Here is a 19733-nt window from a genome sequence, read left to right as displayed (position 1 = left end):
GAAGATTTCCAGGGGCAACACGATTATGCTCTTGGACGGACTTTTATTCAGTGGCCACTTGCAAATTTTGGCAAAGCCGCCGTGGTTGTAATCACAAAAGCAGCAGAGTCCGAACGCTTAGTGGACTTAGTGGATTCTAAGTCGTCCGGGTCATGGTTGTGGTTTAAGGAGGTCAAAGTCTTAAGTTTAAAGATGTCCAGCAGTCAGCAGTTATTTTTGTCCTGCTCCGGCCACACTGCACTTCTTCTTTAATGTGTTCCTGGTCCACCGGTACCATGGGCTGAAATGCACAGACTCCCAGCACTAGACTTTCTGGCAGCTCTTAACAAGCTTTCAACTCAATCCTGCTCTCAAACCTGCTTCCACTGCAAATGGATGGACCATAACAAGATCAGTGTCAGTCATATCCACCAGATCTCTTTACTCAGGAGTTAAGCTACGTATCTACTGTCTCAATCTGTTCAACAGTTTTAAAACCTGAGCTCCGGTTTCCATCCCAACCCCAACCCTGCTCTGTCCAGACTGTAGCCTCAACCAGAAAAACCCTTTACATGATTTTACGACCACGTTACTGTCTTAAGTGTGTTCTTTTGTTTACAAAGAAGGGATTCTAGCAAAAGATTTTTACTTCTGTTTTACTTCTGTTTTCTGAATAAATGTCAGCAAAAATTATTTGCTCTGATTTATGCTATTTTCTATAGACTCAGTCAGAGTTGGTGGAACCTTTTTTGCATTTACAATAACGGCTAAATATCAGATCAAAACTCGTGCAAAAACTTCCTTAAGAATTATCTTAAGGAGTAGTTTCTGGAATAAAATGATGACATTTTACAATAATCTAATCCATGATTATAAAAAGGCAAAAGAAAACGGCTTCCAACAAAAGCGGCGACATAAGATCCTGGTTGACCTTAATAACACACCTCGCTGACACTGAGCAGCTCCTGCATAATCTTGATTTTAATAATCCCAAACTCTCAAACTTTAATTCATAATTTCCTCTTTATCGGCACCAGAAGTTTCTAGATTTGCTGTAAGAAGTCACTGCAGATGAATGACTTTTACCTGACTTCACCTCTTTGCTGCATTCCTGGAATAAGAAATATAAGATCACACTCACACTATGAAATCAACAGTAATTTACTGTAAATAGTTAACACACCATATAATGAGATAAATATGCATGTTGGTTATGAATAAATGGACCACATTTAACCAGTGTCAGGGGGGCTGAAAACTGGGGTTTGTGTCTGCAAGGTTGTAGCAGCCAACGCACCCAGAAACATGTTGATGGTGAGGATACAGGGAAGCAGCATCTCATTAGAAACCTGTTTTTAGGCCACGTTGCTGAGCGTACTATAATGAGCAGCTCAAGAAAAGGGAACATGTATAATGTATTATCTCCCCTTTTCATCCCGAGGATGAGAGGAAGGCCAGTTTCCGTGGGACGTCCACGCCGTGGTCACAGGATCTCCACTTCTGTGCCAGTTTGTGTACATGTCGGAGGTCAGGAGGAATTTGTGAGGCAGGAAACCACGATCACCGAAACGCCAGTGCCTCAAGTGTACCACGTCCAAACGCCAAAGCTGCACAAGAGAAAGTGATAAGGAGCGATACGCTCATGCGGCAGTGATGAACATCAAATGGTCTAAACGCGCTGCGCAAAGGTTCAGCTGAGGCTGTATCATCCTCGGGATAATTGCCTCCCATCCACAGCGAACCATATGGCTCCGCTTTGCTTTTACATATATGGATTACAAAGGTTCCCTTTGCCCGAGTCGATTGTAGTCAGTGTAAATTATTAAAGTCATTTTTGCATCTTATTACACAATAACCTCAACGGCCTCTAACATACATATTTGCTGTGATTAAAAGCTCTGAATCGTGAATAAAATTTTCTAGATATTAGCTAAGAGGAGGAAAATGACAGAGCCTGTGAATCTACTATGTAAGGCTATTAATCTGTTATCACATGTCATCTGTAGGGACTTGGCCTCTGTGGAGTAATCGGCTGGCTAACACACACACACACACACACACACACACACACACACACACACACACACACACTGAAGGAAGTAAGTCACACAGCAGCCAGTTAATTGTAGTATCTTACCACTGTAATTATTTAACTGTGCTGATAATTACCAGATCATAGAATGGGAGTTGAATCTGTCCCTATATTGTAATTATTCACACTTTTGTAAAATATTGAGTACTGTGTATATGTTATTCTTTGCAAACAAGTTTTATTTTTTCCCTCTTCATCCTATTATTTATCAAACAGTCTTAATTTAGCACAGATGCTAACGGAGACCTGGTCTATGTGGAGGTATTTAGCCGTATGTTGCTGGTGTGTGTTTGCGTGAGTGTGTGTGCGCACGCGTGTGCGTGGGTGGCGTGCCCATCAATTGGGCTATAACTCACATACAAACACAACACAAAAATTGTACTTGTATATTTAAGCATTTAAATATCTTTACTGCCAGTTTCCCTGTTTCTCGATAGCCTTTTGAAATGCAGCGCCTGTTTGTGAGCTGATTTGAAACCCCTGAGCGTGTGTTTGTGTACATAAGCATTTTTGTGCGATGGAGAAAAAAGTGGTTTGCTTTTGGTGGACGGACTGATACAATTGATAGTGACAGATACATAGATAATTAGTGCAGCATTGGCTTGGCTGTCCTCACCTCTCACCAGCCTGCTGTGAAATTGGATTAATATACTCATTATCTATGGAGATAAACCAGTCGCAGGTTTGCTTGTGTTTACTTCTAATTTGGGGAGAAGAAAAAATTAAAATGTGCATTAACAATTTTAAATGTTGGTAGAAACTCCTCAGTCACACATGCCTGCAGAGGTAGGACAGCATCGCGAGTCCAATTAGGTTGGTTCTCCTTTACGACGCGCTAAGGTTCTTACAGAAGACAATCTGTTTCTAAGAAACTCATCAAGACCAGCTCAATCATTAAAACAAGTGGCAGATAACCTCCCCTAAGCTTTTGCTGTCACCATCTGTTTCCACCGTGCTGCTAGTTTTACTAAATCCACCCTCAAGCCTCTTCGCTCGAAGTCATGTCAACTGTCCCTACTTTTGTCCCTAAATTCCCACTTGATGCTCTTAATCTGTGCTGTCTATACAGCGGATCTTCAGTGGATAAAACTGTTCTGCAAATGCATATTCATAGTTACAGTTTCTGTGGGGTGTGCTGTTGTGTGTGTGTGTGTGTGTGTGTGTGTGTGTGTGTGTGTGTCTGTTCTTGTACTTATACGAGACTTACTTATTTATCTTGTACTGATACATACTGAGTACCAAAATACTCATTACACAAGCAAAGTGAGGACATTTTGGTCAGCCGTCATCACAACTTCAAAGGAATCTTTGATGTTAAGACATGGTTTTGAGGATAGAATTGGGTTTAGGTCGGTGTTAGAGTAAGGGTTAGGGTGAGGAAAACAGGGGAAGGGGATGGGGAATGCATTGTGTCTAGGAAAGTCCTCACAAAATTAGAACTAATTTGTGTGTGTAATCCTTGTGTGTGTGCTTCTAATCAGAGATCTGCAGCGCAGCTCCAGCAAAGAGCTGAAGAGGAAATAATAGCAGAAGATATTAAACACTGCAGCATCTGATTTGGGTAGAAAATGAGATATAATGCAAGTTTTGGCTTTGCAAAATCGCTGCGCCTCGGTCCAATTTATTCACATATTCCTGTTTTCTTCCGCCTTTCCAGCATCTCTCCTGTGATGTCTGTTTTAGCACTGCTGTTCGTTGCCAACAGCACCCCTGCTAAGCACAAAAACGTCAGTGTGTGAGAGCCTCAGTGTGGGACTTTCCTACGATGCTGAGAGGAAATCACCACATGAATGAGAAAAAGGGCAAAATCACACTTTTTTTTAGACACAGACAATTTGGCCTCTTCATTAGATTTCAGCATGGACACACAGGACCAGGCTCTTTTTAAATAAAATACCTGATTTTATTTATGTTAAGAACCTTCACAAACATTTTTTCTCATTTTACAATTTTAGTGTAAGAGCAGTGCTGACATTTTATTTTAGAATATTTGTTTGCTGCATTGTGGACACATGAATATGGGGCGGTTGCTGAGAATGAGCGTTTGTTTTTGAGGTCCTCAGCCATCTGTCAAAGGTTTTTGGGGGGAGAGCAGTGATGATTATGGGGTCTCCAGACAGATCTGACAGCCAGTTCAGTTGGAACATTTCACCAGAGGTTCTCATACAAATGTGCACAAAGCAGACAGGGATTTATCTCAACGCCTGAAATGTCTTCCTCTGAAAGCCTGAGAACTTTGCATCATATCAGCGCTTTGACAGTATTCTGTCTGTCTGTATTAAGGGTCACAGCGACTCAGCTTTCCTATTGTTTCAGGATCATTTTTGCATGTTAAAAACTGGAGTGAAATAGCTTTTTCAGTCTCATGTTGCATTGTTACCATCACTTATGCTTAATGAGTTCTCTTTTCTGCTGCATGTCAGTCTGACCTACACACATCTGAAACTCAGGGGTGGATCAGGCAAATGGTAGTTAGTGGCCTGACGTTCAATCCGTGTGTAGTTTCTGAGCAGCATCTGCTAAAGGTTATGCTAGAGTAAGACACTAAACAGCTGCTACTACAGAATAATGCAAAAGAGGATGTAGCATGATTAACATCAGTAAAAAAAGATATTTTACTGTTTAGCCCAAGGCCCATTCATATCTTCATTCATATCATCAGACAGCTTGAGGTCTCATGCTGTCTTGTGCTCTCAGATTTAAAGAAAATAGGACATTACACACAAAGAGGTGGTACATCTGTGCTCCTGCTTCCCACAGTTTGGCAAAAATGGTTGATTTTGGGGGGCTTTTCATATTAAAACCCTACACTAATCTCTCTTGAGGATCAAAAAAGAAACCATCAATGGCGTCTCCAAGCCACAGTCCACAAATAATCGTCGCAAAATCTCTTACGTCCTGTAGAAAATCTAACAACAATGAGGTTTTCGAGTTCTCATGCCGACATTCAATGTTCTTATTAATGTAATCAGAGTAAACGAAGGCAAACCCTTGATATGTGCTGCTGCCTGGTAGTTATGTACAATGTTATTACTGCACTGTGATACAGACTTGCATTGATTTCTTGGAGTCTGTGCTTGAGATTTGGGTCTTTTTCTCCTAAGCCAAACTTTCAAGTACCCTTTTTTTTTTTTCAAAACGATGAACTGTGAGAAGATGAAAAAAGCCAAGGGCCAGCTCGTGCAGACGAGGAATCATCTCCAGAAAGCAAGCATGCCAGCCGACTGAGCGCTGTGATGTACTCACCGAGAGGTTCAGCATGCATGTTTTATTGCAGGCTGAGTGGAGACGGAGGCACTTAAAGCAGAATTTCAAATGACGACATGAGAGACGGAGACAAGAGGCTCCGAAGAGTTCAATGGGTTGTTGGTGTGTAAGATGCTCTGGTGTGTGTGCGCGCAATTTCATGTCCAGTTATGTTTATGCTCACTGGATGACATAAGTGACTCAACTAGCCGGCTATATTGGCTGTTGCCGCTGGTTTTTATGCTCATAATAGTATTAAATTGTAAGATGGCTTTGAACAAGCCATGGCATCAACTCTGGGTTTGTGCTGGCCAGAGACAGCAACACACCACCAACAAAGACAAGCTATTGATTCCAGTCAGAATGCTTGTTCTATATTGTGCTTTTTTTAAAAAAAAAAATGGTTGACTTTTAGAATTTTGGTCAATGCAGATTCCAACTACAGTCAAATTACACATCATGTTGACTGGAGACTGCGTCCTGGAAAATTGGAAAGATAGATGGTCTCACTGCACAAGACGTCTCACTCTGACTGCCTTTTTGCTTAGCAAACAAATGCACAAGAAAAAACCGACCATTGGATGAAGATTATCTGTAATAAAGTACAATAAAAAGCTCTAGAGAGATTCAAACTAGCACCCTCTATGAGCATGGAGAGTTTGCACCGGCAATATTTGTCCATTAAATAAAGATGGAAAGAGGAGTTTAGGATAAAACTGTCCTCTGGAAAAGTGACGCCACAAAGCCCAGCTAGCAAACCAAACCTGGCAGTTGAAAGGTAGTTCTGTAGTTGTCGGAAGCTCTTATCACATGCATTTGCTTCAAGCATTTAAATTTTCAGAGCAATTTGGTTTCGACGAGGGATTAGTGGGATTAAACATCATGGCTGACACCAGGTCTCTGCCTGCCATGCAGCAGGTGGCTCAGGGTAGTTTGTTTTTGGCACATATCTTTGCAGGGTGTTAACAGCGATGAGCTGAAACCGTAGTGTCACGGTCTCATGTGTGATCCAGCTGATTGGCGACAATCTGCGGGGTTTCTAGATCCACCTATACATTTGCACTGTTGCTACTCCAGTAAAAATCTGTGCTAAAAATATAGGTGGGGGAATGGTTCACTCAGTACCCTTCCCAACATTAAACAATGCAAACAAAGATAAATTATACTGTTAGACAGGCTGTAGTAGAAATGCTGCTGCTGCTGTTGTTGGCAGTGACTCCTGGTGTTGCTGGGTCAACAGGCACCTTTTTTTACTAATATGCGTCCTCCCGCATCAGATCAATCCTTTGTAGTCTTTGTTATCAAACTTTCCCTGTCCTTACAGGCTTGTAAAGTTCTGGGTGGAAATCAGAGTGCATTAAAAATTAAATATGCTGTCAAGAGGCAGAAGTCTCCCCATGCTGCTGATGACGGGGAAACTAGGGCAGTGTGGGAAGAGGTATGGATGAAGAACAGAAGAATGGACACAAACATGTGCAATTATGGAGGGAGAGCCAGATGGAGGCATTGAAGATGTAGCCATCGGCACAGGCGGGCTTTGGAAAACATCTGAATCGATGCATTTGGTGTGTCTGAGTGTGGAGTTCGATGTGATATGTGAAGACAGCAGGCCACCTATGACCTGCCTGGTAGAAAACAATGATCATTGCACAGAAAGACGTTCTAAGTCTGAAGTCAGTAGAACTGCATGAATGTGGAGAATGTCTCTCTATTTTCTAACCTTGCATGTGTGAGTGGGAATAAAACACATTGACTTCTGGACCACTGAGGTTTTCCATACATCACTGTTAGCAGCCAGGCTCTCTCTCTCTCTCTCTGGCGCTCTCTCTCTTTCTTATTTTGTCCACAACAAACTTAGTATGACGAATGTTGTGCAAGTTGTACTACAAAACAGAGCCAGTAAAAATTGATGAGAAGCCAGACAGAGAAAGAGGTTTCCTCCCTCTGCTGTTACTATGCAGATTAGCCAGTTAGAACAACCCAGTCCTGCAGGCAGTATTATCTTAAATTTAAATGTGCCTTTAATGTATCTGCCAGTCAGTCATTACGGGGCTGTTCTTCCTTTCAGTGTCTTGAATCACACTGATTTGTAGTCTCCCTTCACAAGTGAATGAGTTATCTAATTCAAAGTGACTGTCCTTGGTCATACATTGTTTGTACAAGGAGCTAATCACAAAGTCTTAAAATTAAGTGCTGTTGTGTGTTAGCAACATAGCCATGAGCTTATTTGCATGAAAAATGTAGATGCTGTTCAGGCTGAAGGTAACAGAACATGTCTATGCCTAAAATAACTACGTAGATGTGGAACAAGTAGTGTTGGTGGTGGTGGGTGATGAGTGTTTCATTGGCAAAGTCAGCCAGACATGAACACAGAGACAGACAGTAAAAAAAAACACTTTCTGCAAAACACGGCCCTGCAAATTAGCATTTGTGCTCCAAACATTAAATTCCACTCTGCAAGCCCAGACCCGACTGACATGTCCTGCTGCTAGCAGGTCATTATATGGCTCACATTAGAAAGATTAAAGAGGCCCGGAGGACAAGATGACATCAAAATGGTCCAAATGCTTGTTCAAAGATAGATTTTTATTAATGCCCCGACTGAATTTAAGTAATCAAGAACATTTTTGGAATTAGCATAGTTTATTGTGTAGCATGTGTTTTGGCAGCATTAATTATGTTAAGTTGTGTTCATAAAAGATGTCAGCTGCTGTTTACATAAACATCAGGCTGTCCTTCACACAATCAATCCAAGCTAATTGCAATATCAACTTCCTGGAATCATCAAACACTCCACACTCAGGTGAGGAAATGTGTGTGTGTGTGTGTGTGTGTGTGTGTGTGTGTGTGTGTGTGTGTGTGTGTGTGTGTGTGTGGCCCCCTCCTCTGGGTCATTGCTGCCATTTGAGCTCCAGATAATAACCCCTTTAAAAGCTATGCAAAAATAGCCAAACTTTGTCGGGCGACCAGAGGAAGTCTCACATGATCCAACTGTTGGAGGGAGATTAGCTTCAGTTCCTGAAGTATATTCACTTTACTGGCACATTAATAAATATTATATCAACAGGTAATAAAAGTAAGATGTATACAGCTATAGCAAACAGTCAGAAAGGGAGACCAGGTGGCTGCATATCCTGAACACGCAGCAGATGCCAATAAATGTAGGAATATGAGACCTTTTTATACTGGGAACGAGTTACAAACTGGTGAGTTGTGGATCTGAGATCAGTTTCATTTTGGAAAAACTCAACTTTGAGCATCAATGACTGTGTTCTCAGACTGTCCACCGACTCCACTCAACAAGCGAACGCTCTTGTTCTGCTGGACAAAAGAAAATAAAAAGATCTTGATCCAAAAAAAAGTACATTTTCTGGAGTCCTATGTGAATCAGAAGTGGAGGAAACAGGCGGCATCAGCATCGCCGTACAAATATTAATAGCAACTATATCCATCCTCCCATAGAGAGGCTGATGCAAACAAGGTTCCTCTCAGACAATCCTACAGATCCACAGCTGAGGGTCGTGAACACACACACACACACACACACACACACACCCACACACACACACACACACACACACACAGAGAGAGAGAGAGAGAGAGAGAGAGAGAGAGAGAGAGAGAGAGAGAGAGACATATACACACAAAGATGTTTAAAAGCTTTTAGATCTGCGATTGTCCTCTAATTCTGATGAGCCGCAGCACCGGCGAACCGACAGAATTAGACTAAACCATTCAGATGAATGATGTGGCATCTAAAGCTCCACACTGGCGGGACTGCAGAGGACATAAATAATATGGTGCACAGACGGAACGAGCCGCTGAGTTGATTTATCCTCCTGGTCCCTTTTTTCCCCCTCATGTGATCGATCCCCTAAAAATCAACCTGGATGTCTCGCCCTGGCCTGTTTGTGCCCAGTCTGCAGCCCCAACATCTGGATTCATTATTGATGCCGTGTCGGTGCCGCCGCATGTGGAAAGGGTGGGTTTGGCGCACGGGTGGGGGAAAACGCCTGCGAAAACTGGAACAAGCACGCGCGCAAACCCGCATCTACAAACATTAAAATAAACGTGCTATTTTAACGGATGCTCGACTGTGAGCATCCCATTCCCACCTCTCCGAAACCGGCGTGTGAAACACGCTTCACGTGTGCGCTACCCGCAGTATGAGGCTGAGCCAATGCAGCCGCAACACGCCCCTTCCCTGCGCTCTGACACACACACGCACGCACACGCGTACAGACACACATACACACGCGTAGCGCGCGCGTGTCGACGGAGACGAACACACTTTTGCATCCCGATGTGGAACACCAAACGAGTGAGCAGTCAACGAAATCAGGCGCAGTGAAAATAATTCTCAGTGTTGCTGGATGCTCAAACGTGCGAAAGAAGCCGTGTGACACATTTAAATGAAGGGGTGGTGGTGATGGTGGTGATAGTGGGGGTGCAGTCGGGCGTGCGCGCTGGGTAAATGTTGAGGCGAGCGCCCTTCGGAGTCTGAAAGCACGCGTACCATGAATGAATATGATCACGTATTCATCAGGTGCAGATCACACGGTGATTTCTGCGTCTTTTTGAGGCGCAGGTACACACGTGAGGCGGTTCTGTGGTCTCTACTTACGCACTGCCTCCTTCTTGGGGTCTAGGGCACTGGCAGTCTGCTGCATCTCGACTATTTTGTTCTGGAGGACCCAGACCCGCTGGTTGGTGCTAATTATGTCGTTTTCCAGCTCCTGAAATAAGGAGCAGGCGTGCCGGGCCAGGTCGGACAGCTGTCGCAGGGTCCGGGACAGAACCACGTTACTGATGGCACAGAGATCCTCGAAAAGCAGACCCTCATCATTGGGGATCTGATGCCTGTAAAGAAGCTGTGGCTCCACAATCCTTTTCGCGAATGGCATCTTGCACGCCAGAAATAACGGGAGTTAGAAGCCAGGTGTAAATTCCCACTGAGCTGAAGGAAAACGAAAAAGCGGGAAACGGACAACATCCAAATAATTTAAATCCACCAGAAACCCGATGAGGTTCAGGCCGACAGCGCGTTATTCCCGGGCGTCAATCCAAAGTTCCCAGATCCTCCTTGAGATCCTCCATCCTGCTCCCTTTTTTTTTTTTTTTTTTTTTTTTGTTGGGGGGTGGGGGGGATCACTCACACTCCCGCTCACACACGCACACACATGCACACACATGCAGGACACATCTAAGCTCAGGTCAGTGGCGTGAGGATGCGTGTTGAGTCTGCGATCATGGGACGCGTTCGTGCAGCGTCAAATGAGCTACAGCAAACAGGAAAACAGCGTTAGACTCTTTCAAAATACGAGCATCGATCTCTGCCGGACTCCTTTGGAGCTATCAAAGAATGTGCATAATATGTGGTCCCACAAAATCGAATGGAAAAGCATAAATCAACCCTTACAAAGAGCCAAAAGAAGCGCATTTGAATTCACAATTATCCAAATACTTTTATTTTATTTTGTAGTACAGGTTTTGAAGTTTCCGCTTATGTCATGGTTGCATTAGCGATAAATTGACGCCGTGGCCTTAAAATCGTGGAGGCTAAGAGGGCGAAAGAGATTTGAAGTAAAATGTGTGACATGTGCGTGGGCAGAAAATAATTTTTCTGATCATGCAAAACATGCTGATTCTAATTACATGTTTAGGAAAAATTTAATTATGTAAAAAAAAAAAAGTACGGTAGTCCATTCAAAAATGGCTTTAAAAGGATTTCCCCCCTATTTAATGTTACTTTCATGGATATGGGAAACTGAATATTGAGTAACGTAATGAATGTAAAGTTGTTTTGTCCACTGAGTGTTTTTTGGTGTTGTTTTGGGGGGTTTTTTTTCTACGTTTTTTGCTGAGTTTGAATTTCCAGGATGTTAAGCCTGGCTGTTGTATTTCATTCAAAGTGATTAACCTATAGCCGCCAGCCCTGGTCTGCAGATGGGTGTGTGTGCAATAAACTTGCTGTTTCAGCAGATTTGGAGGCAGCAGAGATTGACAGTAACCTATCATGGGCCTCATTTAGACCTGCAGGAGAGACAATCTAGGCTCAAATTAAAAATTAACTTTGCAACCTAACAGAATGATGTTCAGGTTCAACATTTTGGTTTTTTGGTTTTCCTGTTTCTATAAGGTAGACTATTCACACTTTTAAAATTTAGAGATATGTACAGTGTTGTGTACGTGTGAAGAAAGTACACTTTTATCTGGATTTACTCTGACTTTAGCTGTTATGTTTAGTTGTAATCTAAGCACATTGAAGAGTTCTATAAGCATCCTTGATTCAGATTTATTCCCACTCCTCCTCTCCATTCTTTTAGGCATGGGCACCACTGGCGGTGCTCTTTCCTGTTGTCAGTCTTAACTTAACTGGACATTCAGGGTCAGCCTTCAGCTCCTCACCAGCTCTCCACTGGGGTCCCCCAATGATCAGTAGGGCTGCTGCTCAATGCCATATACAGGACTTCGTTGGGGCCAATCATCCACTCACCAGATGGATGACACACAGCTGTACCTGTCGTTTCCAACAAGATGAACCCCCAGTTTTGGACCTCTCTTGGACAGAACTACCACCCCCAACTGAACCTTGCTCAAAAAAAGGTCCTTGTTTTCCCAGCCAAACACCCCCCCCTTCAGAATTAAATAAAAAACAAACAGCTCGCTTTCCTGTGTTAACAGTACCGACTTCAACCACTTGAGGTCAGTGTTACATAAAGTTAATGGTGGGTGTTTTTTGCTTTTTAAGATTACGTGTATAATTGCAACTGTCAGCCATAAGCAATCACACATGCAAGCATAAATACATGCATACACACCCATACACACATACCTCTAAATTTTATGTAGCTGTATGAAATAGATGGACAAAATGAGACATTTTCGTAGATCATTGATTGAAAAAGAACAATAATATACTGTATAGTGACTGTATCTTGCCTTTGTGTTGATGATTGAATGAATTCTTATCAACATTTAGGACTTATCTGATTCTGACTTGCATTTTTTAAGCTGTTGGAAAACACAGGTAACTCAACTAGATAAGATGGGCTGGGAATTATGTTGTTTCCTGTTTCCATGATAACTTTTTAATTTATTTTTTAGTATTATAATTGCTGCTATTTATAGTTTAAATAAATCAATTCCATATAAAAGAAGACACCATTATCTCCTAGGTAAACAGGATTTGTCAAGAGGACATTGGAAAGAACATATTACTAGTCGTGCACTAGAATCTACTGTATTTGGCATTGTTTACGCATTATTTTACTTTAATCTTATATTTACCATGGCCTTTTAATTTATCAGCTTTAATTAAATCCTCCTTAATCATCCCTCTATAAAACATAATGAAAAGCACATAAGCTGTGTCTCTATTGTAACTGCAGTTAAATTATACAGCACCGTCCAATACGGCAGCAAAAGATCTAATCTGTGAAGGAAAACTAAGATACAGCCCTAAGATATGACTCTGCTGTCCAAAGGCCAAGGCAGCAGTGATGATTATTGAAACTGTATAACAGAGTACAGTGTGTGGCCAACAGTCAGTCTGCGAGTGGTTGGATCGAGCTAAGGATGTCTGCGAGGATCAGGATTCTTGTGGCACTGCTGGCCATGTCCTGTGCCGTTTTTGGCCAGTCAGATATGGAGAACCAGACTGCACAGTTCTTAAAGGAATTTGATGAAAAGGCCACTGAGCGTATGTACAACTACTCACTGGCATCATGGGCATACAACACCAACATCACCAAGGAGAACTCCCGGAAACTGGTAAGCCTTCGTTCACCTGTAACATCAGAAAGCAGCTCCTAGTGAACAATTCTCACAATATTGTTGTTGGATTTCACTATCATCAGGCGGAAGAAGGGCAGATTTGGAGCGAATTCTACACCCTAATGTCAAATGAGTCCCAGAAATTTAATATAGACCAGATCAAGAATGCCGAAATTAAACTACAGCTCATCTTCCTACAAGACAAAGGATCTGGTGCCTTGTCTCCGGATAAAGCACAACATGTACGTGTCCTTCTTCCTCTCACTGCTATAGAATTGTCCCCTTCCTAATGTTCCTGCTTTATTCTGATAATGTATCGGTTCCTTATCTTCTGTGTCATAGCTGAGTAAGGTCATGAGTGAGATGAACACCATCTACAGCACAGCCACTGTTTGCCTTCTGGATGATCCTTATAACTGCCAGACTTTGGAGCCAGGTAAGGTCTGGTAGTAGAGAATAAATTACAGCAGCTGACCGCGGATTCCTGGTGGTCATATAAAACAGTTTATTATTAACATTCTTCTTCTAAAAGTTGATGAAGAAACTGTTAAACATGGTTGAGGTTTGTTTGAAAAAATAAATTTTGAAGTTCTTTCATATCCCAAGCAAAACAACTGTTTAATTCTTATTTACATTGTTTGATTAAATTACATTGTAAAAATACTATTTTTTTTATAATAGCCTTGACCTTAAACTACAGGAACAGCCCAAAATATTATTAGGAGTTTGATGTCCATTTTAATGTGGATGGTGTCTTCTTTTTTCTACAGGCCTGGAAAATGTAATGGCCAACAGCCGAAACTACTCTGAGCGCCTGCATGTATGGGAAGGCTGGAGGAGAGCTGTGGGAAAGAAGATGAGGCCTTTGTATGAGGACTACGTGGATCTGAAGAATGAAGCTTCTAAACTAAACGGTGATGGTTGATAGAGTATATTTGTCCCTTCATTTTGCTGTTTTTATCACTCGGGATGCTTCAGTATAAATGTCTCATGGAGGAGATGTGAAGATCTAAACTCCACTGATTCTCTGACATTTGCACTTACAGGATTTGAAGACTATGGAGCTTACTGGCGGTATAATTATGAGACCATCGAGGAGGATTCCCAGTACCGTTACACCAGAGATGAACTCATGCATGATGTCCGCTCTGTGTACAATCAGGTAGATTTTTTTGTGGGGCAAATATTAATGCAACATCATGTGTAAGTGGTTACCAATATTGTGGTTCTCTGACAGATCTTGCCCTTATACAAAGAGCTGCATGCCTACGTCAGGGCCAGGCTCATGGAGGTCTACCCAGGACACATCGATTCAGACGGACCTCTGCCAGCCCACCTCCTCGGTATGTTGATCATTTAGGGAGAGCTCGAATGTCAGGCAGAAACACAATAAGTACAGTGGAAGAGACCATGTATAGATCAAGGAGTCCAAGTTTCATTACCATTATTAGTTACAGCGCCAATTGTGAAAAAGTACAAAGATAAGGCAAACAATAAAGGATGAGATTTATTTTAGTAAAACTGGTTTCGTTTGAAAGTCTCTCTGGCTCCCTCTGCTGTACAACCATTAATACGACCACCTAAAATTGTTAAAACCTCCCAATTTCTTTCCCGATTTCAAACTAAGGATGTGTTGATATCTAAGGATATCTAAGGACTAATTCATGTCTAGACTGATTTTCTTTAAATATTTCAGGTGACATGTGGGGAAGATTCTGGACCAACTTGTACTCCCTGGCAACTCCCTACCCTGACAAAACAGATATTGATGTCAGCAAAACCATGGTGGCGAAGGTATCACTCCACCTCAAATATTTCATTTTTAAATCATATTTCAGTGTTGGTCCTGTTTGACGGTATCCTTAATATGTCATCTTAACTTTCAAGGGATGGAACGAGACTGATATCTTCAGATCAGCAGAGGATTTCTTTGTATCAGTTGGACTCTACGAGATGTTTCCTAACTTTTGGACAAACTCCATGCTGACAAAACCCACTGATGGGCGGCAGGTGGTCTGTCACCCTACAGCCTGGGACATGGGGAACAGAGAGGACTTCAGGTAGGATGGACGTACCATCCAGATATCATGACACACAAAAAATATGCTGGTGATAAATCTAGAAAACTGTCTCATAAATGCTGAGTCCAGTGTCATTAATGGTAATCCACATGTTGTAATGAAAAGAAGAAATGAGTTAATGTCTATAAAACAGGATAAAGTCAGAAGCTGCATTAAATCCAATGAAGGTTCCTCAAAATGCACACAATACTTGATAAAGTGCACATGTACTGCATGTGAAGCAGAGCCTTTAGATATCAGTATATGAGAGCTATAATTACGAACTTGCGGGAACAAAGATATTGATAAATGTTTCTGTTTTTCCTTTCTGTCACTTATAAAGATAAGACATGTCAAATATTAATCAAAGTGCAGCGTTGACTCTTTTCTAAATGCCCTGAAAGCCTGTGGGCTGAATGCTTCCTCAGCTGTAAATTAATCTCGACCAAATCTCATAAAAGGTGCTTAACAACAACTTCATGACGTTGGTTGATGACTCACCTGAACACTGATTGTTGCTTAATTTTTATTTTTAATGGTGCAATTTATCTGACCGGGCATCAGGCCAGGCTCTGTTTGACATGCTCGAACTCACTTCACCATGTCTTTAGGATCAAGATGTGCACGAAGGTCACCATGGACGACTTCCTCACAGCGCACCACGAGATGGGGCACAACCAGTATCAGATGGCTTACCGTAATCTGCCCTACCTCCTGAGGGATGGAGCCAACGAGGGCTTCCACGAGGCTGTTGGGGAAATCATGTCCCTCTCTGCTGCGACGCCCGGTCATCTGCAGAGCCTGAAACTCCTACCTGATAACTTTACCTATGACAAGGGTACTGTCGGAGAGATGTCTCCTCTTATTCTCTGATATACAGTTGTGACAGTGGTCTTGAAGCACACTGACAGGCAATATCTCTAAAATCTATCTTCAGTTTAAGATCCAAGATTAACCAGGATTTAAACTGAAGGATCCAAGCAAAAAAGAGCAGGTTATCTCACATAACCTTAGTGAAAGTGCATAATCAAATAGAACAGGAGCGTAAGTAAGCCTTTAAGCTTAGTTACTCTGACGTAGGTGTGAATGCAGACTGCTAAATCTCACTGCTCTCCCTGAAATGTTCTTTATTTAACATCCCTCAGAGGCATTTTTAACTAGAACTGATGGCAGCTGTTGTTTTCAGAAACTGAGATCAACTTCCTGCTGAAACAGGCGCTCACCATTGTGGCCACGCTGCCATTCACCTACATGCTGGAGGAGTGGAGGTGGCAGGTGTTCGCTGGGAACATCACCAAGGACGAATGGATGAAGCAGTGGTGGGAGATGAAGTAAGCACGGACTGGTGGGGACAACTCCACAGAAAAGCCCAATTTGTGCAAGGGCTCATTTGTGGTCGGAGTGGGTCACATGTCGCCTCCAGATGTTACTGAGTTGACTCGGTGTTGTTGTCACAGGAGGGAAATGGTGGGAGTGATGGAAGGTGTGCCAAGAGATGAGACCTACTGTGACCCGCCTGCGCTCTTCCATGTATCAGGAGATTATTCTTTCATAAGGTAAAAATGAACAGAACAAAACAGATACATATACATATACATGTGTAATCCGAATGTGCACATGGTTGTTCAAACAAGGGAGAACCTTGGAAGCGCATTTGCTGTCTCACTTCTGCTTTACGTATCGTGACCCCCTCCGGTTCTGCCTGCAGGTATTTCACCAGAACCATTTACCAGTTTCAGTTCCAGAAGGCTCTGTGTGATGCAGCTAATCATACTGGTGACTTGTCCTCATGTGACATCACTGGTTCTAAAGAAGCAGGAACCAAACTGAGGTATGGAACAGGTTCTTGTGTACCATGTTGGATATGACGTTTGACAAAAGGCCATGTTTTTTCACATTGCGTCAATGTTATCACCTTATCACGGTACTAATGCAGCCACAGAACAATCTTTTACCACCATCATCATCTTTCCTGCCAGAAATATGTTGGAACTGGGAAGATCCCAGTCCTGGACCAGAGCATTGGAGACAATTTCTGGTGACAGAAGAATGGACGCACGCCCCCTACTGGACTACTTTAAAAAACTTCATGAGTGGCTGATAGAAGAAAACCAAAAATACAACAGAACTGTAGGCTGGAAGACCGAAACAGAACCATGTAAGTATGAAATTACCAAAGAATACAAACATATTTGCTGCACCTTTGCGGAGGTTTTGGGTTTATCATTTTTAAATTGCTTCTTTTCCAACTGAAAGTGTTTTGCAAAAGCAGCATCACATGCTCTCCTCAATTTATTAACTGAAGGAGGAAAAAACAAAATAAAATCCCATTAAGCATATTTAAGGAAGTATATATCTAAGAAAAAAACCCAGTCTTGGGTAACAGCTTTAAATGTCGAACCATGTTCATTAGAAAGAGCATTTACTAGAGAGAAACCATAACATGAATATAAACTATTGCTGAGTACCCTAAAGTATAAAGTACCCTGATTCTGATTCTGAGATTAAAAAAGATGTGAGCTCGCATCCTCTTTCTTTCTACCATACACAACTGTCACTTCTTCTTTTCTCCTTCCAATGGCAGTCTTTCAGATTTTTTTCAATCACCTATGAACCATTTCTCCCAGTTGTGTAATACACTGTGTAAAACTTCAGATGATTCCAAGGTTAAGGCTAAAAGTCCAGTTTTTGAGTAATTGGCTCCACAGAGATAAAGATCGTGAATAAGCATTTGTTTATCTCATCATCCCATTCAGTCGTACTTGATTAGCTCAGCTCTTTTATTGCTCTTTCTCCTTTGATCTCTTTTAATGTGCTGTAATATATATGTTCTGGGAACCATTTATTATTGTGGATCAGCAATTTGGGTTCTACTTGTGTTGCTGTCACATTGGGGCTGTATTGGTGAGGAGGGAACGAATGTGTTCATTCTTACACATTTTTCTTTGTTTCAGATTCAGAGGATGCCATTCTAACCAGACTCAGTTTGAAGGCTGCCATGGGTGATAATGCTGTGAGTGTTATTAATCATTATAAGGCTTTATTACATCAGGGATTACACATTAACTGGCCTTTTGCAAATTTGAAGTGACCCGATACTTCCACCCTTAGGACTAATAAATATTTAATATTTTTTTCAGTATCCCTGGAACCCTAATGAGTTGTACCTGTTCAGAGCCAACATCGCGTACGCTTTGAACAAATTCTACAGCCTCACAAATGAGACCACCACCTTCACGTAGGTGCTAACCTCTACAAAAGTCACGGCGATTTGTTTTTCCCTTCAGTGACAGTTATTGTGATGTTTGTTCCCTCTGGATTCACAGAGCTGAAAATGTCCTGGCATATAAGGAGACTCCCAGAATTTCCTTCTACATTTTGGTCATGGACCCAAAAACTCCCTCCAAATATATTCCAAAGGCTGTTGTGGAGGAGGCGATACGGTTAGTTCTCTGCCATAGCTGTTGCTAAAAAAAACCAAAAAACTTTCTGAATTTCTGAAATTTGGAATTCGTAGTCCCCAGCTTTAATTTCTGACCTCCAACCTTTGCATTTTGACAACGACCTCAGGTTAAGTCGGGGACGAATCAACCAAGCATTCAACTTGGATGACTCCACCCTGGAGTTTGTGGGTATTGTACCAACCCTGGCCCCTCCTGTGGAGCAGCCGGTGGAAGTGTGGCTGATCATATTCGGGGTGGTCATGGGAATCGTTGTGCTAGGGGGGGTCTACCTCATCATCTCTGGTGTCCGGGAGCGCAGAAAGTGAGTTAGACAGACAGATAATAATGACTATACAAATTCCTGCAGAGTAGAGACTCATTGTTTGTGTGTGTGTGTGTTTGTGTGTGTGTGTGTGTGTGTGTGCGCGCGTGTGTGTGTGTATGGTGTGTGTGTGTCTATGGTGTGTTTGCAGGAAACCTATAGCTGTGGATAATCCCTACATCGATAACGACGGACACATGAACAAAGCCTATGATGACAGTGACAATGAACAAACTGGTTTCTGAGTTTCTGGTTTCTGAAATTGTCTTAGTTCTCTTAACAGTATTTTAGGGCTATCAATAAAACCACAACATCAATGTCAAATGTGTATATGTTTAAATATTTTATAAGAATGTTGACGTTATAGACACATGTATAGTAAATGTCTTTGTCTTTGAAGTAAGCTATTCTTATTAGTAATAATACTTAATTGTATAGCTGACTTGTATGTAAAAATTCTATTTTATAACAAGAAACAGACACAGGGAGTCATATTTAAACTGTTTTATCAGTACATCCACGGTGCACTGACATTCAGATTTGTATAATAGACTAAAAAAGTGGTGTAAATGATTTGATTAAGTGCTGTCTACAGCTCTCAGCTCTGAATTGCATATTGTATATTTTCTGCCACTATTCATTAAAAGACCTTAAAACTATGAATCAATCCAATAAGTTATATTTACTAAAGTCGACATGAGGAGCATAAGCTGAAGTTCAGCAAACTGAAAAAGACACAAGACAAGACTGAAATTTAAATGAATCGGCATCCCACTATAAATTTGGTATTATTTCATGTAGTTCCAATGTTGCTC

The 19733-nt window shown here is 41.8% G+C and overlaps 2 protein-coding genes across 3 annotated transcripts in view; one reads left to right on the top strand and one right to left on the bottom strand.

Moving 5' to 3' along the window:
* The window catches only part of nhsb (Nance-Horan syndrome b (congenital cataracts and dental anomalies)), a 28452-nt gene extending 17875 nt beyond the window's left edge, over positions 1-10577 (bottom strand). For both annotated transcript variants that reach the window (XM_029846221.1, XM_029846222.1), the window contains exon 1: positions 9942-10577. In XM_029846221.1, the coding sequence (XP_029702081.1) occupies positions 9942-10221 (280 nt within the window). In that variant the 5' untranslated portion in view covers positions 10222-10577. The remainder of the gene's footprint in view (positions 1-9941) is intronic.
* Positions 10578-12846: 2269 nt separating this feature from the next.
* Positions 12847-19581, top strand: ace2 (angiotensin I converting enzyme 2). The gene is made up of 18 exons (XM_029846414.1): positions 12847-13090; positions 13177-13335; positions 13436-13529; positions 13864-14007; positions 14140-14255; positions 14331-14436; positions 14790-14887; positions 14981-15153; positions 15765-15991; positions 16340-16484; positions 16611-16709; positions 16862-16984; positions 17133-17311; positions 18108-18166; positions 18294-18391; positions 18480-18596; positions 18724-18918; positions 19070-19581. The coding sequence occupies exons 1-18, from the start codon at positions 12896-12898 to the stop codon at positions 19161-19163; spliced, it is 2421 nt and encodes an 806-aa protein (XP_029702274.1). The 5' UTR covers positions 12847-12895; the 3' UTR covers positions 19164-19581.
* The last annotated feature ends 152 nt before the right edge of the window (positions 19582-19733 follow it).

The sequence above is a fragment of the Takifugu rubripes genome, chromosome 13, assembly GCF_901000725.2.
Source record: "Takifugu rubripes chromosome 13, fTakRub1.2, whole genome shotgun sequence".
Classification (NCBI taxonomy): Eukaryota; Metazoa; Chordata; class Actinopteri; order Tetraodontiformes; family Tetraodontidae; genus Takifugu; species Takifugu rubripes.
Note: the sequence above shows the minus strand (reverse complement) of the source record. Positions and strands in the feature narration are given on the sequence as shown.